We start from the raw sequence: 25,628 nt of genomic DNA, 5'->3' as shown, positions 1-25,628 counted from the left end.
TGCCTGGAAGCAAAGCAGAAATAGTAATGAAACAGTTCATTGCTCAGTTCACAGTAAGCAAGGACATCAGAAACTCTCACTAGAGAAGGCAGCAGCTCCAGTCAGATCAGTCTGTTTGATGTTTGAATTAGAGGTTAAGGGCGGAGGAAAAGGAGACTCTCGTTGTTTGTGATAAAACTCATCCTTCTCTCTGGATACTGCTAAGCCATCCCTGGCAGGGATGGACTTTCATCCCTGGCTCAGACTTCTGAAGAACAAATCTTTTTGCATTTTGAATGCACCAGATGGTGTGCCTTTACAAAAGTGGCCTCCAGGGAAGATACCTCTAAAATCCCTTCCTGCAAGGACTTCGCTCTCTCCCGCCTCCCCCCCAAATTGCTCAGTCCAGGCTCTGTGTAATGTGGGACAGAAGCATCTGCCTTTCCTTTGGCAATTGCATTGTGTTATGCTATTAAGAAATATGCCCAATCTGCCTTCTTTTCAGCTCGGTACATTGTACTTCTCCTAGATTGATGGATACCTCAGACCAAATAGTTCTGCATGGCCTAGGCTGGGGTAATTGGATTACATTTATGTGAAACCCAGACATTCTCAGGGGTGATTTTCTTTTTCAGACTGCCATTAGAGTCCCAAGGAAACCAAGTACAAAAGCCTAAACTAATCTCACATTAAACGGGATTTTTTTTTTTTGATCGAGTTGCACAGAGCAGTTGACTTTTAATAAGAATTCCACATCTAAGAGACTAAAAAAAATCCCCAAACTCCTGACCCCAAGGGAAGGACTTCAAACCATGAGAAATGAGGAAATCTGCATTATTGCCCACACAAGTGCTCGGGCTCACCCTGCTGTGCCCATGGGTGCTGGCAGCTGGTAATTCACTCAGTGGCAAAATCCGGGGTAATTGACTCTACTGCAACAAATAAAACACACTCACAGAGAGTCTGAAATCATTATCATGATGGTGTGGGAGTGTCTGGGAGAAGGCACAGCCTGAAGGTCACTCAGTGAGGCCACAGAGGAGCTGGGATCAGAGGCTGAGTCTCAGGCCAAGGGCAAATGCATTTATGGCTGGCAGGATGTGCTGGGAGGATAAGCTGGCAAGGTGCTGGCAAACTCACTGTTCTAGCTTTGCTGTGGCAGTGGAAGAGGAAAAACCTCAATCTTGGACATAAAAAACAAAGATACCTGTTACACATTTTGAGTGAAATATTGTGAATGGCTGCTGTGGCCAAGGATTCATTTGGAGGTGCCTGCAAGGACACACAGGGCACAGCCAGTGAGAAAGTGCAGCAATCACTCCTCATTCCCAGCAGAGGGATATCCTCGCAGCACCTGGATCTGCACCCTGTGCCTGGCCCCAGACCAAGGGGAATTCTTTGAATTCTGTGATTTCCAAAATGTAAATAGCCATTTTGTCCTCTGACAGGATTTTGTTAGCATTTCCCAAGGGAGAGGATATTCTTGCTCGAAAATACAATTCAGAAAACACTTTCAAGGCTACTCTGAAGCAGAGGGGAGAACGTTCTTTCACAGACATGAGGGGTATTAACTATTTTCCATTATCTTGCTAATTGTCTCATAACATCCCAGCAGTGTTTATTTTTCTTAGTGCAATGCAACTGAATTACATCTGAATGGGGAGTAATTAAACTAGTTAGCTCTTTTTATTTTGTCTCCCTTGCAGACACAGACCTAATTTGGGTTCATCTTGAATGCTGTTGCTATAATATGAGCTGTACTTGGAGCTGAACCGCAGAGGACGTGGAGTAGCAGTTTAACCTGCAGGGCAATTTGGGAAAAGAAACACGGAAAAATCCCAGGTAAATGGAATGAGAAAGGCTCCTCTGATTGGATTAGAATCTTTTCCTTCAGAGCACAACACCTTCAGCAGGGAAACTATGGATTGTGTCTCAGAAATTAGCTAATTTGTAGGTTTTTAGCCTAGACCAGAAGCAGGGCTGGGAACAGCTCTTCTCCCCCATCTCCCCTGTGACACAAAGGCCTTTCTGGGGGGCTCCCCCAGCACCCACAGATAAATGAGCCCCCAGTTCCTGCCTGTGCTGGCTGAGCTGCCCCACTTGCACACACTGAGTTTTCCTGGTGTGGCTGCTTGGGGCACCCCCATCACTCTCACAGACTTTTCCTTGTGAGGGTGTGACATCTTTCAGCCTGGAGTTCTTTCCCCTCTTGGCATCACCGAGTTTGTCACTCAGTCAATGGCTGATGTCAGTTTTTGTGTTTGGAGAGGAAATTAGTCAGAGCTCAAGGGTAACACAGCAGTGATTGCTGGTACCCCCCAGGTGCCAGAGAAATGACATTGTTGTGTGTTTGTGGGAGTTTAGATGTGTCACCACGGCTGTGCCACAGCCCTGAGAGCCCCAGAGCTGGGCTGTGCCCTCAGTTCTCCCTTCCCTCTGCCCTGGGTGGGTTTGCTATTTATGGGGTGGGAGGAACAGGGCACACCTCAGCTGTTGATTCTGCAGATGAGAAAATTTGCTTTATCTTCTGGACATACCTGAGGCTTCCTTTCCCCAAATGATGAACTATTTTGTGACCAAAATAACTAAACAACAAAATGGTTGGTATAAATTCCTCTTGGTTGATGAGGAAAGAAACTCCCTCCCCACCCCCTATCCCTTTCCTTCCTGCTCCCTCCCTATAAATTCCTGGTCACCCCACACTCAGCCCCACTTCAGATAATAACAGGGAATGGAGAAACACAGGAGGAAGGACAGGATGAGAACTAAAACACTGAAGAAATGGAAGAAATTACTTCTTTCATCAGGAGATTTTCTACCAAAAACAGAAAGATATATTTTTTTCTTTTCTTTGGTTTTAAGGACAGCCCTTGAGCTCAAGCCTAGAGCTTAAATGGGAATCAAGGAGAGCTGGTTTTAAATCAATCTGTTGAAATCCATTCTAGAATAAGCTGCTTACATGGCTTGTACAATTCATGTATAAATGGGAAGAAGGAAAATCTAGCACTGGAAGCCATAGGAAGAAGCTTGTTGGACCGTGCACACCTTATTAAAACAAAAAAGACTGTAGAAAGTAACTAGCCCAGCAAATTACTTTTGGTTTAAATGTGGTGTTTCTAAATTTGCTCCAAACTGAAAAACTCCTGTTAATTTAAAACATTCTTCTTAAAACCAAGCAACAAATCAAGCTCAGTCTTACATGGTAAAGATATATAGCTTGGTATCATTAAGAATATTTTCTGTAAGAAATAGAGCAATATGACAGTGAACATATCATTGACAAATTTACCTATAGATCTGTATTATGACAAGCATAAAAATCTATCTCCACTACAATACAGCCCTTCATAATAGGTTTTGATAGCTGAATATATGGAAGCTGTCATGAATACAAATGGAGGGAAACCTGCTTTCCAGCTATTCTGCAACACAAATCTTTTTGTGTGTCACTGAAATAATTTCTGCTGCTTTTTAAAAGAAAAGAAAAAGATACTGGGAATGTACTTCTTTTTCCAGCTACACCATTTGAAGCTCTCATCCAATTTTTCTGCAGCAAAAGCAGAGAGAACCTTAGGGCAGAGTCCCTGAGTATAAGGGCTACAAATTTAGCAAAGTTATTGCAAGTAAACGTGTTTATTTCACGGGGTGTAAAGAACAAAACTTATATTGTTAAATATAATTGTAGTGATGGTGTCATTGCGACAGAACAACTTAAGGTAGGGGCTGGGGGAATTTAATTCTATTTACTTTTTATTTTGGGTGAAGAAGGAAGAAAAGAGTTTGCTACTACTGAGCAGTGAGAAAACTGCTGCCCCATAACTGTGAAGGGCTAAAAGTAGCTATCATTTTAGAGCCCTAATTACAAGCAAATTAAATAAAAAATCAGCCTGGCCATACTGTAAGCAAAATATATGCATACACTTTGGTATGTGGTGGTGAGGCATGGGAAAAGTGTTTTAAAAAGAAAAATCTTCACTGGTTCTCCAAAAGAAACAGAGGCAGCTGGACAGCAGGATAAAAATCCAAAGTTGTAAAAGCTTTAGCTGAACTCAGAATCCAGAGTTATGAAAGGAATAAAATCTTTACTATGCTGTGGATGAGCAATTTCCCATAAAGAAAATCTTCTCCTGTCCAGTGCTTTAATACTTACTGTGTTTCAGATTATCTTCATCTGTAACCCTCTAGAAGCAACACAGCTTTATGATACTGGCACCTCTTTCTCTAAGCAGAGAATTAAAAATTCCTCTTAGGCTGGGCTCCAGAACCAGAGTGCTGACAATATTTGCCCCTTTCTCAGTCACACTGTGCACACACCTCTGCTCAACACACTTGGGGCTGTTTGCAGCCTGCTGGAGGAAGAGCACAAGAGCCATAAAAACCCTATAATGGCTGGGATGTAAGAGAGAGCCATAGATTTGATGCACATAACACATTCCTGCCTTACAGAGCTTTATAAGCTACAAAGAGGATGCTGTCTTTGAAGCATAAAGTGGTGGACACTTGGCAGTCACTTTTGGTCTTATGAGCATCCAGGGGGAAAACAACCTCTGCCAAATTGAGTTGGTTGTCAATTGGCTGATGAGAAGCTCAAAATTGCCCCAAAATGTGGGTAATTTTTTTCCAGCCCAGAAAGCCCAAACCACATCCTGGACTGCATCAAAAGGAACATGACCAGCAGGGCGAGGGAGGTGATCCTGCCCCTCTACTCCAGTCCCCTGGGACCCCACCTGGAGCTCTGGGGCCCCAGCATCAGAAGGATGTGGAGTTCTTGGACTGATTCTAGAGAAACACACAGAAAATCAAAGCATTTTGGTTTTCTCTGTAACCTGGTTTAGGGCTGGGTATCCCTGCCTGTAGAGGATAGTTGAAAGGAGATTGTCTTTAAGGTCCATTACAACCCAAAACATTCCACAATTCTATGAAATCACAGCCAATATAATCACATTTTCCACAAATAAACTATTGAATTAAAGGCAGGGAAGACTTCAATGAAATTCCCAGTATTATCTGCAGGTACATACCCATACACTGCTGCTCAGCCAGCTGGGGAGAAATAGAGGGCAGGCAGAGAAAAAGGAAGATCAGTCTTCAAAAAATTGTTTAATTACACATTTTTGGACTCAAACCAAGTGCTATGAGTAAGCTGCATGCCTTTGTCCCATTTAGAGATCCCATGTGTTTGTTCATTGCTGATTGACCCAGAACTGGCACCTTGGTGGGAGGCAGAGAAAGGAGGGGAAAGGAGAGAGAGGTTTCATCTTAATTTCTTCACATATGGATATCATAGGCTCAGGAAACCTGCACTGTCAGCATCAGATGATGGTCTTTTCAAAAATCCAAAGTTTCTGTGCAGCAAGCACTGAAGTGACACATCACTCCCAAAGGTGGCTGTTCCTGTGGAGTGAGCTGTGCCTGAATTAAACCGTGTGGTTTCTCCACTCTCTTCATTCCATCACGTTCCTTTGCACATGAAACTGCATGTTAGAAATTATCCAACTCAGGATATTCTATGATTCCATAAGGCCCACACTCCACGTGCCAAGGGATGTTTCCCCTCCTAAATGCATCAAGTTCAATGCACCAGTGTGTCTGAGAGTGCAGCTCTGTGAACAAACAGAGCTGCAGGCTCTCCCTGCCTCAGTCTAGAGACAATCAGAGAAAACAGGCTCACCCAGGAGAGCTGCAGTCAGTCCATTTGGAAATACCCATCAGTGACAAACCAGGGGCCCTCTAAAGCAAACAGTTGGGCTAAAGATGGAAAAATAAAAAAGCCTCCCAACAGCTCCATGCTCAAATGAAAGAGAGGAAGTGCTTAAAGTGGAAAAGTCCCATATCTAAAAGAGATAAAAATGAAGACTCTTCAAATGCAGATCAGGGAGAGATGAAGTTTTGTAACACTGCCAAGGGAGAAATACAAACAGGCTGCACTTCAGAGCCTCAGCACAAGTTCTATTAAGGAGTTTTCTGCAGAGAAGCAAAGCCTTTGTCTAGTCTAATCTGCAAATACACAGAAGTTATTTTTCCTCTGAGCAGCTACAAGCCGGTGCAAATAATCCTCTTCATCTTCCAACACCAGCAGCAGAGGTGGCTGACAATGAATGTCTGCTAGCAGCATTTCTTGCTGCTCAAATCCATCTGCCTTTGACAGCTTACTGCAGCTCATTTTCATCTGGTAACCCATGATCAACATCCTCAAAAATGCAACACGTGTTGGAGCTCCTGGTAATCTTGAGGTCTTCAAACATAAATAATTGCTGTTACAATGAAGGTTCTTGCATGTGCATTTTCAGGAAATGCTAAAACTTGCTACGCAGCTGTCATGGAGCCTCTGGTTCTCAGAAGCAGCTGGGCCACTTTTCTATAGCAAATAAATATTTCTTATCTAGTTTCAAAATATTTGGTACATGCACTTAAAATGTAACTGCTCTGTTAATAAACATTAGAGCTTTATATGTCAAATTTCCTTCTCAACATTCTTTTTGGCTCTATGTAGATTTTGTATGTTTTAACATTGAAATTATTTGTTCTTGTCTGCACAGTGCATCGACAGCAGGACCTGGTGTCAGATTGGGTTCCAAAACACTGTTTTGTAATAAATAAACTTCAGTTACATCACTGAAGTACCCACATTTATATAACTCAGTGCTGCTGCTAATTCAGGAGAGGCTGCCCAATGTCATTGTTCTCAAAGCTGGTGGTTCTAAATGAAGAGCATACAGGCACTTTGAATTTTTTTTAACTTGTTATCATGGCATAATAGGTTGCTTGCAGATTTAAATTTTATTCGTGAATTGTCTGCACACCTGCAAAATGTAGAAGATTTATTTAAGCTTGTCTTTTTACAACTGGTCTGAGGATGAAATGCAACTTTGCCATAAAGTTCACCAGCTGCAGAATTTTTCTTCTTCTCTCCCATAATACTCCTTAGATGAGGTTCAAGTGCATTAGCAGGGAAGTTTCAGAGCAGATTCTTTTTTAATTTTCCCCCAGCTTTTAAGTGGTGTATGTTCCTCCCTGGGTACCTACACAGAACTTGCAAATACTAATGAGAGCTCTGTGTGTGTTCCTGTGGGAAAGTAAACCTGATACTGAAACTCTGCTCTGCTAGGTGCTCACACCAACAGTTTCATTTGTTTTGGCTAGAGGTGTCTGTGATTTAGTCATTCATCCCAAAATAGAATTTTCACACTGAAGTGATAGTTAATCTAAAATGGTGTTACAACATTTAAAATAATACTATTTTAATGTTGTTTAATGTTTCAGACTCTCAGTTTATTTTCCTCCGCACAAAATTTTACATGCCTCTAGGGACAGCTACCAAGCATGAGGAAATAAAGTGCTCCCAGCCCAAAGAATACTCCAATTATACCTTAAACTATGTAAACCTAGTGAGTAACTTTTAACCAGGTTAAAGGTGTTTCTGTCCAACAGCCAGCTTATTAAAGTTTTAACAAGGAACAAGCCTGAAAACTCTCCACACCCTCACAGCTCCTGAGCATCTCTCACTGCAGCCAGAATCAATTCACCTTTCTGCCTCTCTTTGCACACCCTGAGGACAGATGGTTGGAGAGAAAAGAAGATGCAATTTTTACAAGGGTGGAGTTGGAGAGAGCAACTTAACCTGCTTGGCATTACTGACAACACAGCCTCTACAGGCAAGTGGGGAATAAATTCTCATTAGCCCAGCATAACAGGTAAGGCTAAAGCATACAAGTCACTTTATGATGATCTGCTGGAGAATAACTGTCAGCCAAAGCACCCTGATCCACCTGGCGTCACAATAAAGCAAAGTGGCTTCACCCGTGTTAAATTTTATATGAAAAACTGTTTTGTTTTGCTCAAGCTATCAATTTCTAATTTAATTATGCTGAATATTGAATTCTACTTGTGTAAACACAAATTGTCAATACATTATTTCGTGCCTAAGGATTTTAGGTCCTTTCCTGTAAGACCATGCATCACAGTTTATTGAATATCTATAGCATTGACCAATTTTTCTTCTTTGCCTGTATACGAGAACTACTTATTGTAAAAAACTTCATTTAAAACTCAGATGATGACAAAGATATGTCCACAATGTTATTTCAAGGATATGCTTAAAAAACCCCCAAACTTTTAGTAACAAATAAGTTACATGTTCATAGGATAGAAAGCAGAATAATTACTCAACTTCTTTGAATAAATTGTGGTACCCTAATGCTAATCAGCTTTAGTAACCTCAAAAAAAAGGAAGTGAATGTACATTCATTTATATTCATTAACTAGGCAGGTTTTCTATTTCAGGAAAGCAGAAGGGTTATCATGAGACTTTTGTTTCTGTTCCTCCCATAGAACATCAGTCTTTGGATCAAAAGCATGATGTTTCACTTTAAGCAGATTTTTTCATGCCTCAGAATTTTCTCCTCAAAACCACATTGAGCAAAAAATGATCAGAACCATCGATACATTAACATAGTAGGAAAATTAAATAAAGATTTGAACCCTAGGGACACTTGGATTTTTCAGTGCTGCTTCAAGGGATAAAGAATTTGAAAATCATGATATAAAGATGGCAATTATTCCTGACCTGAAATTGCTTGAAAGCAGAGTTCAGTAGAGTTCAGTCAGCAAGACTTTTGTCACCCAAAGTCTGAAATGCTTTTAGTCCCACTGAATTCAGTGTGGTGCTCTCCAGGGAACGCTGCCAAGTGTGGTGTTTGCCTCACTCTCCAGGCTCTTTTGCTGGACAGATCTTTTCCCAAAATGTGCCTGATTCTGCTTAAAGACTGAACCAAACAAGCCAAAACCCCTCCCTGCTGCTCAGTGAGTGCCCTGAGACATAGCAAGAGAATTGGTGAGAGTGGCTACTCCTAATCAGTCAAACAATGTGAATATGTAATATATAATGTAAATATGTTTGTATACACACATCTGGGGTGTCTGAAGACACAGACTATTTTAGCACTCCCTGGTATCAAAAAAGTCACATTTTATGGCCACATGAACCCTGAGGCATGCCAAGGTCAAAAACCACAACATATGTACATTTAAGGGAGGGTTTTCTGATCAGTGCCAGTCAGAGAGCAAAATATTCCTTCAATGCAAGAGGAAAATCCAGGTAATCTTGGCTTCTCTTGAGCCATTCGGTTCTCACCATCTGCAGGACAGGCTAGTGGGCAGCAGAGGCAAGGAGCACACCATAAATTCACTTTCAGAGTAAGGAGAAAGCCCTTCCCAATGAATGCTTTGTTTCCTAAGGCAAAACGAATGAGAAAACAAAGCATCAAGAGACATTACAGAAAAATACGTATTTTCCTCTTGTCTTTGTGGTTCTTAATTTGGGGGGTTGGAGGGGTGCTTTGTTTTGATTGGGTCATTTGGTTTCATTTTGGGGTGGTTTTTTTGTCATTTTTAAGGCAGTTCTTCATTAGAATGTAGCAGAGCATCCTTCTATGGATGAAACACAGTGGCCAAGGGGTCAGGCTATCAGTTTCAAGTAATATAAGACAATTCAAGTGAAAAGTGATGTATCTGAAAGACAGAAAATAAAATGCAGAGCTTTACTACCAAGAAGGTGAACCAGAAAATAGCATACAAAGAAATACAGGCAATTCAGTAGTAAGGAGAGAGGGAAATTCTCTTAGGCACTGCCATGGACAGGAGTCCCAGCAGGACATAATGAGAGGGACTATTCCCTAAGATTACTTGGACCAACATCAAATACCTGTAATTTTCACTGATGCCTATTAAATGGAATTAATGCAGTGGAGCTGTCAGGTACCCCAAGAGCAGAGCATTTCTGTCTGGATTCCAGTCCCAGGCAGAAACATCAGTGTTTCATGGAAGGCTTTCAGGAGCCCACTGTGGCACTGGCCATGCAGGGTGGTGGGCAAGCTGCCTTCCTCCTGACATCTTAACAAATTCAGGAGCAATTCTTCACCTTGATTGTTAAAGACTAAAACCAAAACAACTGTAATCAATTACAGCATTCAAGGCCCAGCAGGAAATTTAAAAAGGAGCTCTCAAGGTCAGGGATTCAGTGGAAATAGATCCTTGCTGACAAGAGACAGAGCTGCCCTGAGCTGGTGGCTACATCTGCAGGACAGCTGCACCACGTGCATTTTCAGCTTGCCAGAGAAGCAAACAGGAGCACATGGAGCTGATTGGCAGCACACAGAAGGGTTAACCCTCAATTCCATGACAGAACTTAACCCAAATAAGGTCTATGATATCGAGTCTGGAGGGAAAAGAAATCAATTCTGGCTCCCACGGGGAGGATTTCACCACTTGATTAGAGGAAGAAATGAATCTTTAAAGCATACTTACAGGAAAGGTATTTTCCATTTGCATGAAGGATGGGGATGGCTGCATCCCAAGTTAATGAAATCAAGTCTTCTGTGCCTGTTTGAGGATTTCATCTATTTGAATTATGCAAATATCAAATATAGCTTCATTGTGTAAAACTTCAAAATGAGAACGCCATCCATAATATCCACGGGGGCCAAAGTTATATCCCCACTTCCCAAACTTAACATTGTTTCACTGAAGGCCAGAAAGAGGTTTTGAGTTTGTCCTACAGCATTGTGTTCCAGCTATGACAGTCAATTTAGAGGACACTCCTGCCTGTCAGCAAATAAACATTAAGTCATTTCAAATTTCAACTCCATTTGATGAGGTTAAAGCAATTCTCTCGTGGAGATAGGGGCTCAGAGGAGGGTTCTGAGTGGTACAGGCACTGTGTCAGGCACAGGGGGCTGACAGCCACGTGGGCTTGGAGGAGGGCACCAGGGCAGCCTGGCAGAGGGAGCTGGGCAGCAAGAGGAGGAGTAGCACACGGATAGCTTATCCCTGATTCAGAGACCAGAACATGCAGGAAATGCATTCACCTCCAGGCAGAGATCTGGATGTGCACCAAGGGCGACTTGTGTGCTCCCAGGACACCTTTCTCAAAGTTTCCTTTTGGCAAAAGGTTTCTGAAATGTTCAGCTTGCTTAGGCTTGCTGGACCTTGCAAGTGCAGCAGTCTCCCAAAGGAGGATACAGAGCCACACAGGCCACACCAGGGAGCACCAAACATGACTTTTCCATTCCAACCTTTTCCTTCCTGTGGGAACTCAGCACATCACTCCTGATATCCAGAGTTGCTGAGGTAACCCCTGGGGGGCTCGGAAATCCTGGAATGTTGCCAGAAGTGCTTGGTGGTTGGATTTTGACCCTGCACGGGATGTGCCACCTGTATGAGGGCAAGAGGATCACTTGGGGATAAGTGGTGAAGGAATTGATTATTCACAGGGTGAAAACAAAGGTTTTGGGATTTTGGTACAGAGGGTTTTTAGGAGACAAGATGGAGGAATTAAGGCGTGTCTTGTCCTTCTCCTCTCTTCTTCTTGTCATCCATCTTTGGTGGTGATGCTGGCACTTTGGGATTGGTTCACATTAAATGTGCACTTGTTAATAAGGGTAAAAGATATTGGAAGGTAAAGGTAAATATCTTATACATAGTTTTTAGTATAAAAATAGATGACCACCCAGTGGGAGGTCAGTGTGCCCATGGCTGTCTTGCTGGTCAGACCTCTGTCAGGCTGGGAGACAACTTTGTAGATAAGAAATAATAAGCAATATTGAAGACCGAAAAATCTGAAGAGTGCACTCGTCCTTTGTAGCGCGGGTTGTCCCAAGGCCATTCTACGCCTGACCTGGCAGAGACAAAAGGCCGAGAACGGAGACCTTCCAAACCAGCAGGGTCCTTGGCTTTATGGCCAGAGACATGTCTCCACTCCCAGCACAGGCAACCACACCACAGACTCACAGAGATGATCACATTCTGTACCCCAGAAACTGAATGAGTTCAGTCCCACTCTCTGCTTGGAAAACTGTCCCTGGCCATGTCCTTCTCATGATTAGAAATTTTCTCATTTCTGTCTGTACTCATTCATGGCCCCTACAGACCTATTAGTTCTTGTGCCAATGCTCTCATTTAGCTCAATGCAGAGAACATGGCAGTGTTTTGTAATATCAGAGTGTTTGCACTGTAGGACAATGTTTCCTAAATTGTCAATATGTTCTTAGTAATAGAAAAGAATGCATTCAGATGTTGGCTTGGACCAGGAGACAAATAGAAAGGGGACATTTAAATTCCAAGTTGCTATCAAAAAGCTTTTTAGAATTCAGTGGATGTGTATATGAGCAGGAGGCAGGAAAAGGGAAGGGAATCCAGCCAATGGAAAGCTTCAGTCTCCAGACATTAACTTTAAACAATGAGTTCCCAAGGCTGCCTCCAAGTACACCAGGTGGGGGAAAAATTCCAAGAAAGGGCACAAGGGAAGCACTGAAGGCAAGAGGAGGGATACAGTCACAAACCTGCACAGGCACAGACACTGCTCCAGCTGAGGGGGGGTGGCCCTTTTTGCCCACCAGAAGAGCAGTTTCAGAAGAATTTTCTCATTTTGCTCTTCTATTACTGTTTTTTAGTTGGTTCTTTTTATAGCAAATCTATAGTCAGCATGGATTAAAAGCTCTTTAAATGGGGACTTAATCAAGGGTACTACAACTTTCAGACTCCAGTCTCTGAGCTGGAGAGAAAGGTGTGCAGGCTGGAGGGAATGTTCTTGCTCTGCATCTGTAGGCAATTGCAAACTTCTTGACATAACCTGAGTTAAACAGGCTGGGCTCCTTGGGCAGTGTCTGAACATGTTTAACCTGCCAGGCTTAACCCACTGCACAGTGAGATCAGGCTGATTGTGCCCAGAGTCACTCTGCATACAGCTGTTTCTCAATCCCTTTTGCAAGGCTTTCAAACCAAGGTACAAACCAGATCTTCCTCTTTCCTTTCACTCACTGCCCCCCTGTCCTTACAGATAACTCAAAGCCAGCTGTATCCTTCTGTTTGCCACATTATACAATGCAACCTCTTTTTAGCTTTTGTTAAAGAGCTGTCTCCCCGTTCTCCAGCCACTTTGATAGATTTTTTTCCTCTAACATCAATAGGGGTAGGTACACATTACATTTTTTCAAAAGTTCAAGTTTAAAAATAAATCTATTCTAAAGCATTAAACTTCAGTAGCTAAGTTACTCCTCTAGAATCATCATCCAAGATTTCAAAAGTTTGTGTATGTCTGGAAATGCCAATACATGCTTTCACACACTCTGGCAGAAGCTGAATGCCATTACTTAGCACTAAGGCTTAGGTATTTTGTCTTTCAAGACAAAACAATCCCTTAAACACCATCTCATGAACACCTGTAACACAACCCATTTCACCCATTTTAGACAAGCATTTCTTTCAAGCAATCAGAAAGGTCTGTTGAGTAATCCTGTGACAGAAACTCAGACTGCTTTTAGCAATTTCCCTGTCTGAAGGACAAGGGCAAGCACCAGCGTGCTTGCTTTTGACTTCTGTTCGACCTTCAGCACACAAGGCTGGTTCTTATCTCATGGTTAAAGCCTGACATGTTAGTTCTGTTCACAAGTTGTGTTTGAATATCTGTGTGCTCTGCTGCTGACGTGCTGCAACCTTTAGCTACCTTAAAAGTTTTATTCTGATTTTTGGTTCACTCTGAGCAGATTCAAGAACTCTCTTCTGTAGAAATCTTTAAGTATTACTAAGAGGTTCAGCTGGTGAGGACCTTCATTCTCAGTGTCTTTATGGGACAAATGTCAGCTTTCTTTTCAAACTCAGGGAGCTCAAAAGTTGTCATTGTTGGAGAGAGAGACAATGTGAGGCACAGGAATTATATCATCAGGAATTATAACATCAGCAAGTACTAGAGCTTATCAAACAAAACACATTTTGGTGTACACACAACAGAGGTAAGTAACGCACCCAGAAAATTAACATCTTTTTTTTCTTAAAAAGTTTACATTTTAGGGGCAGAAGGATGTGGGGAAAAATAATCAAAATTTGAGGGAGAGCATTTCAATCCCTTTTTTTTCTCTCTTGTCTACCCAAAATATTTGTTCTACCATCTTAAAAATCTCATGTTCCTGTTCCTGGCTGAAGGCAGACAGATTGCATGCCTGGTTTTGCATATACAGAAAGTTCCATACTGAAAGCAGACACACTGGGACAGACCTAGGACTACCCATTAATTTCTCTCTGTGCTGATCCCACATAGAGATCTGCAGGAGAAGGAACAAGAGATTTTCCTGTTCTATTCACACCAAGGTCTTGGCAGGCAGCAGTATCAGGAGTTTCTGGAGTGGAGATTATATCTTGTTCTTGTCAGCACTATCCTTCAAGGTTATATTTAACCTCTTTTAGGATCTCATTTTTACATCTGGCTCCCACAACAGCGAGCTTCACAATTTAAATTTTGTGCCTTATGGTAAAAGGACTATAACAATTGCAGTTACAGCAATCTAATAGAAGGCACAGGTATGTACTGAACTCCAGGGGTTTGGTTATGAGGGAGCTATCAAGAAAGCCTTCTAATATTTCTTCAAATCAAAATCACCTTCAGCAGCACCATACCAGACATACCACGAACAGTCTGGGCATGAGGTGGCTGCTGTTTGGGTAAGACAAACATTACACCGAACAAAAAACAAGCTGGCAATAATATATAAAGGAGCAAATCAAGGTGGATTTGCAGAAATTCTGCATGAGCAAGGACAAAATATTGACACTACCCTCTGAAAGGGGCTGAGCTCTTTTGCAAGGTTCAGCTAGAGATTGGAGCAGATGCTGCCTCATCAAACATGGGAAAAGAAAGCCATTTACACCGAGGACAAGGATGGATGGCTAAGAAATGTTATCTTCTCTAATGAACCCCTGTTGTTTTTATAGTGATGATTAAAGTTTAGTTTCCTGCTAATTGTTACACATGTGCCCCTGTTTGCAAGTGGTTTTCAAGTGCTTTCTGAGCGCTCACAAAACCCTCCCTGCATGCTTCTGCAACAATATCCACCTGCTGATGGATCCCCAACTCTAACCTCATATCTGCATTTCAACTTAAATTCCTTATTCTAAAAATTGATCAAAATTGGACAAAAATGCTGTGTGCTTTTAAGAGGGAATTAATGCAACAATGAGAGGCTTACAGACAGCTTAAAAGGAAACATGGAAAAGTTAGCTCATCACAGTTATCAGACCTCTTTCTCAGTTTCACCTTTCCTTGAAAGTCACAATTCATAAGATTAAAAGGTTCTTGGCAGACTCATTTAATCCATAATATTCTGGCCTTGATATTACTCATCCATGAACAGCAGAGATCAGAAGGATAACTGCTTTCTCACCTAAGCAGTAAAAGCTTATGATACCCTCAAAAAAATGCTGGAAAACTGCTACAGCACATTGTGCCAAATAGAATCTGAAATCTTCTCTGTTTATCTTCAGTGGTTTAGGAACCTGATACAATGAAAGGGAAGAATTCTTTAAGATACTGGTCAGTTCTCAGTTTCTTATAGAAATGTTGCCTCCAGCAAACCAAGAAGTTATGTAGGATAATCACAGAACCATGGAATGATTTGGGTTGGAAGGGACTGTGAAGTTCATCTTGGTTCAACCCCCTGCCTTGGACAGGGACAACTTCCATCACTTGTCCAAGTCCCTCTGGAAGGCATCCTGTCCTTCAGGTATCAACCACACCACTCAGCTTGGTGTCACCTGCAGATGTGCTGAGGGTGCACCCAGTGTGACACTCTGTGTTGTTATGATAATAAATAACAAAATTGAAAGCTTCACTAACAAATGCACAGATATTAAAGTTCTCCCTCATTAAAATTCACAGGCTTGCAATCATTGTTAAAAGATAATGGCCCCAGCATCAGATAGGAAAACAAAAGATTTAATTACAGGAACTGTGGTATAATTTGAATATGAAACAACAGAGGATTAGATAATGCATTTAGCTTTCACAGGTGAAGATTCCAATAAATTATCTGTGAACTTCACACAAATCACTCCTACTTTCTGAAACTGGGGAATTGTAAGAGCCATCTACATTCGAGATGGCATCTTGCTCAGAAGAGAGAGCAAGAAAACAGAGAAATACTGGGAAATTATTGCTTAAGGCAATATTCTCTTGACCAAACAATAAGGGCAGTACAAGTCAATCCACTTCATACCTATAGCAACATCTGTGTTTCTCCACTTTGAGAGAAACAAATCTTCTTGCTTTCTTATCCACTCTGAAGAAAAAAGACATTTCCCAAGGCTTTTGCTTGTAAGAAAACATGTCTTGGGGAGATTGCCATGATACAGAGTGTGTTTTTCAGAAGCTGAGGTGACACAGCCTGTCCTCAACTCCAAAGGCAGCAGTCCCCTGCCTGTTTCTTGGCTCAGGTTGCACAGTGAAGGATATTGCCTGAACTTCTCTAATTCCTTCTCTTAGCATTTACCTAGGAGCGCCAGAAGAACCAAGGGCCACTAGGTTTATTAACTACAGCTTGTAAGAGAAAGAGAGAGAGAGATTAATAATATTAAGTTTAAGACCAACACGGGTAATGGTCCTTAATGAGGCTTAAAGACTTTGGGCAGCTGTGATTATAGGGCAAAAGTGAGTCAGGAATCGTAGCTGGGCACTTTCTCTCTGGGCAGCACAGATGCTGAAGCATAAAGAATCAAAAGCTGTAAATCCCTGCAGACCAGGTGAAATCCCAGCTGCAGACCAGGTGAGATCCCAGCTTCCTTGTAGGCATCAGGTGAAAACAGGAGCGTGGCCACAACTCTACCAAAGCACCAGTAAAGCTTTCATTGTCCTCATGGAAAACCAGCACTCAGGTGTCCCCAGAGACCCTCTCTGCCAAGGTATCATGTATGGGGAATTATGTGAGTTCCATTAGTGGTGAATCTGCTCCTCTCACTGCAGTATTTGCAGGGTGAGGTTGTTTTCAAAGCTGCAGACTTTTCATGCTGAAGCAATTTTTAAGTACTCTAATGCAAAGTGTAATCACACATTGATTTTTCCATTAAAACTACAAAAATCTTAAATACCTTGGGGGTGCTGGCCTCAATTAGTCCCTATTCTTCGATTCTATTTCTCTTGGTGTTGTTTTGCCATCCCTCAGTGTAGGAGGAACGTAAGAGTGTCCACTTATGCTGAAAGCACAATCTTCTATTACATGAGTCCAGTTAAAAGCAGGAGTAGATAAATTGTTTTCTGTACAATAGGGAGGAAAATTATGCTGGGCTCTCCCCATGTCCCTTTTTAAATTGCTGTGTGGGAAACCTGAACATAGAGATGTCTGGATTTGGAAGCTTCCATTGGGTCTGTTTTACTGTGGGTTTTTTTTTAAACTGACAGAAGTTCCCCCGCTCTTCAGAGGAGATTATTTGTACACAATTGCCCTGAGAGGCCATCATCCCTCAATGCAGCCTTTCCATTGTCACCTGTTGAATAGCTGAGCTTCAGTTTTGTGCTACCAGCATTCAGCAGCACTGATTGGTTTTGCCACTGACACCAGGTTAATGCTTTTGCAGAGAAGAGGAAGACAAATTTTTCCCAACACCAGCAGGAAAATAATTTGCTTTTCTCACTTTTCCAAGAAGCATGACCTGGAAGAAAAAACTTACTAGTTACAGAGGGTGGATGCCCCATACACCAGAGTGGCCAGACCCTGGTCTGTTGGTCTGAGTGTCCACCCATTTCAGTGCACTGAGCCTCCTGCTTGTCCTGTGGAATTCAAAGCCCTGCTCAGGAAAACCTATGAATGGAATCACCGTATAAAACACAGAGAGATTAAAATCAAATCCAGCCTACAGTGTACTCATCTTCAGACATGTCTGCAGCAAGGTGCCTGAAGAAAGGCAGCTCGATGGAATGATTAAAGAATTGAACCAAGAGGAGTCAATGAAGCTGAGTTTAAAGAACGTGGGCTGGAGCTGTGTTCTGGAATCTCATCAATTAACTTATTCTTTTCATTTTTGTTCTATCCCTAACCTTTGGCTTTTTCAGTAGGGAAAAGCCCAGCCAAATTTCAACCTATGAAGAAGTATCTAATTTTCCTGTAACAGAAGTCTGTTGTCAAATTGCACTGTGCCTGAGTCATACCTAGATGACAACCATGCATTTTTCACAACTACCTGAAGTACTCTGAAGTAATTTGCCTCCTGAAATTTGCCAAGTACCTTACAAAATACACTTCAGTGATCTTTGGAGAGGCTATTCCTACACACAATACCTTTATTCTGAGCAGAGCATTAAGCTGCCAGCAGCAGTGCATGGCAAGAAAATGGTGCTCCATCTGAAGTTCTAAGAGATGCTTTGAAGTTGTGAGTCAAGGTTTTATCTAGATTTAGCTAAAGTAAAGCTGGTCATGATGTTCACAGAGGCTTTGGTGGTGTTATAGAATAGCTGGCATTGCTTTAACAACAGCCACCAGAAAAGTGGCATGGCTTTGGTCAGGTCTGACGTCCTCCTGCCTAGCTTTTCCAGCCATTCCCTTCTGCCCATTTTCTTTTTGGTTTTGGTTTGTTGTTTTGTTTTTTCACTTAGAGACAGGGACTCTCTTTCATTCCATGGCACTCACCAGTGTCAGTAAAGCCTCTGGCTGCTCCTGCCCTGTAAAGTAGACCTGCCCTGAAGCTGTCTGCACCATACCACATCCCAGGAAACCACCCTGCCACTGCCTTCAGGTGGACACTCAGTGTATTTGACACATTTAAGTTTTATACCCCACCAAAATAAATTTAAAACATCCACTACACTGCCTTTCTCAGATGAAGGCACTGCTGTAGGTTATAACAAATTCCCTTGCCTGCTTATTAAAAGAGCTGCAGGATATCTGCTGTCCAGGCAAAATTCATCCTACATCAGATGGTCCCAAAGCAGAAGAGTTGCAGTTCTGTAGAGGTGGGAAAGAGAGAGCAGTGGGGATTTCCTGCCTCACATGTGCCAGGGGAGCTGATGGTGCTGGGTGGTACCAACAGGATCTCCAGCTGGGCAGGTCCAGCATCAGCTCTGGCTCCTGCAGCTACAGCAGGGCTTCAATGCACCTCCACCAACTCTTCCATAGCAGCCAGATCACTTGGGTATTTCTCTTTCCTGGATGGAACATCTCAGGAAAGACAGATGTTTCATCATGGACAGGAGACAGAAAAATGCTGCCCAGATGTCAACTGGCAAAGCACCCACCATGCCCGGCAGCCTCACTGAGTGGATCTGTGGAAACAGAGGAGAGCTGCTACAAAGGGCCAGCTGGAAATGTATAACACAAAGAAGGAGGATGTAGCAGCACAAAAGGACCCTTATTTCAACGTCTGCCCTGTGGTAGGCTTGAGGCTGCCTTATGCAAAATGATCAAGGCTCTTAGCAGAAGCTCAAACTGAAGCTGCCAAGGGAAACATCACAGAAGCTTTAAAACCAAACCCTTTTTCAGCTGGGACCATCAGAACTCACTTTGTTATAGAGTCAAGCCCAGTGATGACAAACCACACAGCTGCTTTTGTATAAATGTGCTTCTGGACAGTGGCCAGGTTGGTGTGGCCATGGCCAGGGAGCAGGAACAGCTGCTGGTGCTTTCCCTCCAGCAGCTCCTGTGGAGGCTCCTCACATACTGCTGCCCTCTCCCAGTGCCAACACTTCCCAAAGATTCCTAACTTACTATCCTGAAGATTCTTAACTTACTTTCAGCTATGGAAGCATTCCTTTTGTAATATTTATAATTATTGCACTAGTTGGAGCTCTCTTTTACGGAATCCTTGCTTTATGTTCCCTTTCTGTGTTTGCTACAAACCACTTATAATAATTATAAATATTATTATATTTATAATTATAAGATCCACAATCTAAAATCCACTTATAATAATAATTATATATATTATTATATTTATATATATACATTATTATATTTATAATTATAATATATATGCCCTCCAAACCCACCCTTTGTGAGAGCTCTCCTACAGTGCAGGGCCTCAGCTCAGGTGTTGGAGCAGCAAGAGGTCCCAGTGGCACCTTTTCACCATTTAGGTGGTCACTGCCTTCATGGCCACAGGAGAAAGGCAAGATCAAGTAGCCACAAAGACTGAATTGGCTCCTGTCAGGGTGGGTCAGGCATATTAAGAGGTTTTAAATACTGTTAAAAGCTTGCCTTTCATGAAGGAGCCATCAGTCAAGTGTTTTCAGACTTATTTCAGCTACCCAGTTTCTGCAGTGGTGTCACCTCACCTGTAAGCATCAGTACCATCTATGGCAAGTAATCTTTCAACATTTCCAATTAATTTCCATGAATGTTCTCAAGTGCCACACAATAACATGACACTAAAAAAGCATTATTTCCTCCCGGTGTCATCCTCTACTTAGCTTTTTCTCATAGTCAGATTTATGATTTTAATCTCTGTTTTATAGAACTTATCACTTTTAACAACCAGAAGAAAATGCTAAATTGTTTTTATTGCTGTTAGATGTACAAAGACACGATGCTATACACTGTCATTTACATTTCACATTAAAAGTGAAATATGCCGTGAATGTGCAAGTATTGGTTTTAATTTGACCCATCTGTTAAATGAAAAACAAAGAGGACTTCTAAATCACAATATTTAAATTCAGCAATTTGTAAACAATTTATATGTTCATTTCTTCTGGGTTAAAACTGCCCTAAAGCATCACTGTTATGAAATCTCCAAATTAAATTGCTTTACATTGTTCTCAGAAAGGCGAGCCAGAGTTTCTTGCTCCTCAGTTTATTAATTTATTCCCCAAGCCAAGTAAATTAGCAAGGCTTGTATTAAGAGTCTGAAATAATTTTGGGGAATTCACACAAGTATCTCCTGCCTCCAGAAAGCTGAGAGTACAGTGGGAGTGTTAGATACACAGGGGGGCAAATTCCCTTATCAAAAAGGGCAAGTTGTTTTCATTTATTCAGCACTTTTGCATCTCCTATTCTTCCTGGTACTATAGAGTACCAGGGAGAATAATCAAGAAGGGGAGGAAGAGTCATGGCAATTTACCTTCCCCTCTCAGCCCAGCCAGGATTTGGATCTTAGGTTTGGCTTTAATGGGAGGGAGAGCCACACATATCTAAGGATCCCCCAGGCAGCCCTTCCAGAGCAGATCCCTTTTTCTGCTTTGTGCCACAGGTGTGTTTAGCTCCACTGCTGAGCCTGACTCCCAGAAATCTGCACTGTCACTGGAGTGAGGGACACAGAGGCCTTTTAATAAACCCCAGATGGAACCTCTCCACTCCGTGTGAGAGGAGATTATTTCTTGATTTCATGGCCTGACATAGACCATGGCAAAAGCAGGACTAGATGAGGAAGCAGAGAATCCTAATGGGAAAAAAAATATTAAATAGGAGGGAAAAAGTAATACAAAATCTAATCTACTTAAAGTTGTAGAAGTGGACAGATGCACGAATTTCAAGTCCCTCTCTGCTATATCAGCCTGAGCACCAAAAAGCAACATAGATACTGGGTGTACAGTGCATTCCTACCCTGGATCATTCATTTATTATATCCAGCACCATAATAAGGGACCCAACAAAACAGGAACTCACAGCAATGCAGGCAGGACATGATTAAGGGTGCCTGTAAGACTATCAGCAAACGTGGAGGCTGCATGGATCACTGCCCAGAAAGATTCCAAGCTGGTGGAATGACAGCTCCATTAGTTTTTTGTCTGATGAATGTGGCGAGAGAGATCAGAATCAAACATAATTTCAGGGTTACAGGCCTTCAAATAAAACCAGAGGAAAAAAAAATTCAAAGAGGGCAACCACAATTTGTGAGACCAAATCAGCTCTGCAGTCCAGCTTCCTTAATGGTCAAATGCAACACAGCCACAACTGCTGAGGCTGAGAACTCTCCAAGGAGCATCCTGAATTAACAGGGAAATGCCTTCAGAGAGAGACAAGCTTCAGATCTTGCAAGACAGACTTCCCTCCCTTCAGCAGCCTTACTAAATACATTCATATTTGTAATTTAGTGGGAAAACATATATAAATATATAAAACATGTATAAATATGTAAAACACATATATAAACATAAAATATTTATATAAAAATATATTTAAAAACATATATAAATATATAAAACATATCTAAAGTAGAGCTACTTTATAGCCAGGCAACTGTTGCTACCCCAAAGGTCAAGCTGCAACAGCCTGTCACCCATATTTCTGCATGCAATAAAATCCAACAGAAACAGCAGACAGTGAGTGGATTTTTCCTTCTCTTTCCCTCCTTCCTGTTCTAATGACGAAAAGAACCAAAAGCACACAGAAACATCAGGCTTCTTGAAATGTATCATTGAAACCAAAAGTATTATCCCTCATTTTGTACCACTTTCAAACCCTTTGGGAGAGCTTGGTGAGATATAAATGGAGGTTTCTGGGATTTTTATTTTGGTGAGATATATTTCTGGTGAGATATAAATGGAGGCTTCTTCCCAAGCAGAAAGGGGATAGGGAGGGAGGGGAGGCAGAGTAGGACATGGCTCTTACCCAGGAATAAAGTGATCTGTCTCCTGGAGCTCTTGCCCTCTGAACCCTCACTTTTCCTCAGGTGCTGCCCCTGGTGCTTCACTCCACCCTTCACCGCCACAGTGCCCTTCTTGTGGATCATCAGGGCCTTCATCATGCTGTGGCACATGAAGGTGACAGAGCCCAGCACAACGATGTACACAGCGAAGGCACTGAAGATGCTGGCCTGGAACAGCGACCACCTGGAGGAGAGGCAGGTGCAGATGGTCATGTTGTGCTTCAGCTCAGGGATGTAGTGCCTGGGAGTGGGCTTGACACAGGAGCTCGTTCTCTGGTAGCCCTCGATGGCCTCCAGGGGATATTCCGTGCCCATGGCGAAGAGCAGGGGCAGAGCCACAATGACAGATGTCCCCCAGACAAAGGCAATGAGCAGCTTCACCGTGTGGGGCCCGGACACGGCCTTGAACCTGAAGGGGTGGCAGATGGCCACGTACCGCTCAAAGCTGAGCGTGGCCACGTGCAGCACCGTGGCGTAGCTGCAGGCCTCAAAGAGGAAGTAGTACAGCTTGCAGGCAACGTTGCCATTGGGGGTGGAGAAGGGGCTCCAGATGGCGCTGAAGAATTCCACGGGCATGCCCAGCAGGATGACCAGCAGGTCAGAGCAGGCCAGGCTCACCATGTGGTCGGTGACCTCCTTCTGCAGGTAGCCTTTCTTCTGCAGGATCCTGGTGACTTTGATGGTGACGCTGTTGCCCAAGAGGCCCGCGATGAAGATGCAGATGTAGATCAGGGCCAAGGTGATCTTGACCCACAGAGCCACCTCAAACTCTGGGACGTGGCTGTGGTCGATGACAGGAGAACAGTCTGAAGAGGGTGTCTCTCCTGCCATGAGCAGTCCCAGGGTGGAGGAGGTTTTCTCCTGCCCTCTCCAAGTCTCCAGTTCACAGCAAACAGATTCTCCTCACTTTGCCCCTCTCCCCGAGCCACACATGTCCGAGCAGTCAGGTATAATGAGTGTGTCTCAACCAGCCACACCTGTGGGCTTTGTTGGTTTGTGAGCAACAGCCTCTGAGTCAGTAAGTTAAACAGGAAAGTGTTTCAGCCCTTACCTTTCTTCATAGCAAACACTTCTTGCTCTTTTTGGATTTTCCTTCTCCTTTCTCCACGGGTGAAGCCTCTGTTCTCCAGCCCTTCACGGTGTGAGCTGCTCTGCTTTCCACGTTTGTCTGTTCCCCAGCAAGCAAAGCAGCTTTTGGTCCTGGCCCCAGCAGGAGGAAGTCAGAGTCTCTGTGGTTATGTTACCCTGTTAACCATTAACCAAAATCTTGGCCATCCTTAGTCACTGGCAGCACAGCAGGTTTCGAGAGAGGGAAAAAATAGAAAAAAGCAAGCCCCTCATATCTGAAAGTCACTTCCTGTCACAGGAAGAGGTGTTTGTCCTAAAGCTGTGGTTTGGTTGTCAGGCTGAGTGTGTGAATGGTGCTGAAGAGAAAGTATCTCCTCATGAAAACATTCCCTGGGCTCCAGACTTCACTGTTGTGTGTGTTTCTGCCCACATGCTTCACTACTGCACATTTTCTTTAACGAAGATCTCGCATCTGCAGTGCTGGTTATGGAGCCTGTGCGGCCACAGACTGATTTACATCAACAGGAGGTTCTGGTTTTCAGCTGCTGCTGATGAACTGGTAGCTTCTTAAAATACCTGCTTAGACAGACTCTAAAGAGGCTTCTTGGAAGTTATAAAATAAGATGAGCTCTAGATTTAGACACGTGGATTCTTTCCCTTCAAATTTCCATCTTCTCATGTAAGATAACAGAAAGAACCAAGTTAGTAATCCCAGTCATGCCAATGCTTTCAAATAATCTGGAGTGGCAGGGATGCAAATGTTCTTCCCCCTCCTGTGTCTTATCCCACGGGGAAAGAATTTGATGTGGTCTTTAGTTTGAGTTTCAAATCATAGCACTGAATGCTCCCAAGGTAACCCCTGGAAACATTTAATTACAGGGGGTGTATGTAGATTGGGAAACCTTTAAATTACAATGCAAAATGACAGTAGAGCTTTTGCAGCTGTAATAGAGAGAGGGCTAGTACAGTGATCTGCTCCAGTGCCAAATCTAAGAGCAGTGGGCTCACAAAGTGATTTTTATTAACTAGACAAGCTCATGTGACACTTGCAGCTCATGATAAAAGAGAAACATTAGGAAATTGTCATTAGACAGTCTCCTCACTTTCAGTGGTTATCACTGCACCTCAGCAGCCCAAGTACACAATGAACAGAAAGATGCCCCAAACAGGATAATCAGCACCTGTGTCTGTGCATTATTTATGCACTTCTGTTTCCGAAAAATCGCCTCAAACCTGGCAGAACTTCAAGCTGTGTAGCTCCAGTCATCTTTCCTTACGTTTGATAATTCACATTTGTTCTGCTTAGACAAGCTTTCTATTATTACCCCATTTCTTTCACTTAATTTTACTTTATAAAAGTGTGAACAAAGATTACATATGCATGACTGAATTGTGGAAATGAAGCTAATTAAAATTTGCTGCTTACCATCAAAAGGGAAAAGGGAGAGAGAGAGAGAGAGAGAGAGAGCAAAAGAGAAGGCCCAATAGGATTAGATCTCCCCCTTTCTTTCCACACCAATTATAAAATGCAGAACACATTTTTACGTTTTCAATATTATCTTTAGAACATACACAAAGTTTATTAAGTTTCTAATAAAGAGCTGGTGCCACAAAGGGGATAGGAAGGAAAGAGACAATTGTGGATAATCATAGATGGAGACCATTAAAAATAAAAAAATCCTCCATGGGTTACTGGACTAGATAAACCAGGAGTGAGTATTCCAGAGTAAAATGCCTATTGTGGGTGATTACAGGAAGATATATCTTCCTGGAGAGAGGCATTTCTCCACAACTAAATATGCTTAATGCCGCTTTGTGGCATGGAGGTTCAGTGCTCACAGTCTTTACCCCGGTGGATGTGATACCAGTTTAAAAACTCAGGATTTTTGTAATGGTCCCACTTTAGGCATTTCATCAAGTCATTAAGTTTTCCTTGTAGCAGTGAATACCATGAGTTAATTTCTGTGTTGTTGCCTTTCCCATAGCAGTTTTGAAGGTGAATGTGGAGTTGTACCTGGGAGAACACTCCAGGGAGTCCCTCCTGACTTAATTTGTTGCAATTGCACACCGTGACTTCTGCTGCTGAGGAGAAGGAGGCAAGAGCATTGAGGACAGAACCCACAGTATTTCCCTTCCAAATCAGCACCCGTGGATGCTGCACAGCCCCTTGGTGAGAGAGCTGA

At 42.6% G+C, this 25,628-nt stretch overlaps 1 protein-coding gene across 1 annotated transcript in view; it reads right to left on the bottom strand.

Moving 5' to 3' along the window:
• Positions 1-23,208, bottom strand: part of GPR39 (G protein-coupled receptor 39) — a 75,164-nt gene extending 51,956 nt beyond the window's left edge. Inside the window, exon 1 of the mRNA XM_054277807.1 lies at positions 22,341-23,208. Within this exon, the coding sequence (XP_054133782.1) occupies positions 22,341-23,208 (868 nt within the window). The remainder of the gene's footprint in view (positions 1-22,340) is intronic.
• Positions 23,209-25,628: the final 2,420 nt, after the last annotated feature.

This window comes from Melozone crissalis, unplaced genomic scaffold (assembly GCF_028551555.1).
Source record: "Melozone crissalis strain CALT ecotype California unplaced genomic scaffold, PUWL_Pcris_2 ptg000023l_1, whole genome shotgun sequence".
Classification (NCBI taxonomy): Eukaryota; Metazoa; Chordata; class Aves; order Passeriformes; family Passerellidae; genus Melozone; species Melozone crissalis.
Note: the sequence above shows the minus strand (reverse complement) of the source record. Positions and strands in the feature narration are given on the sequence as shown.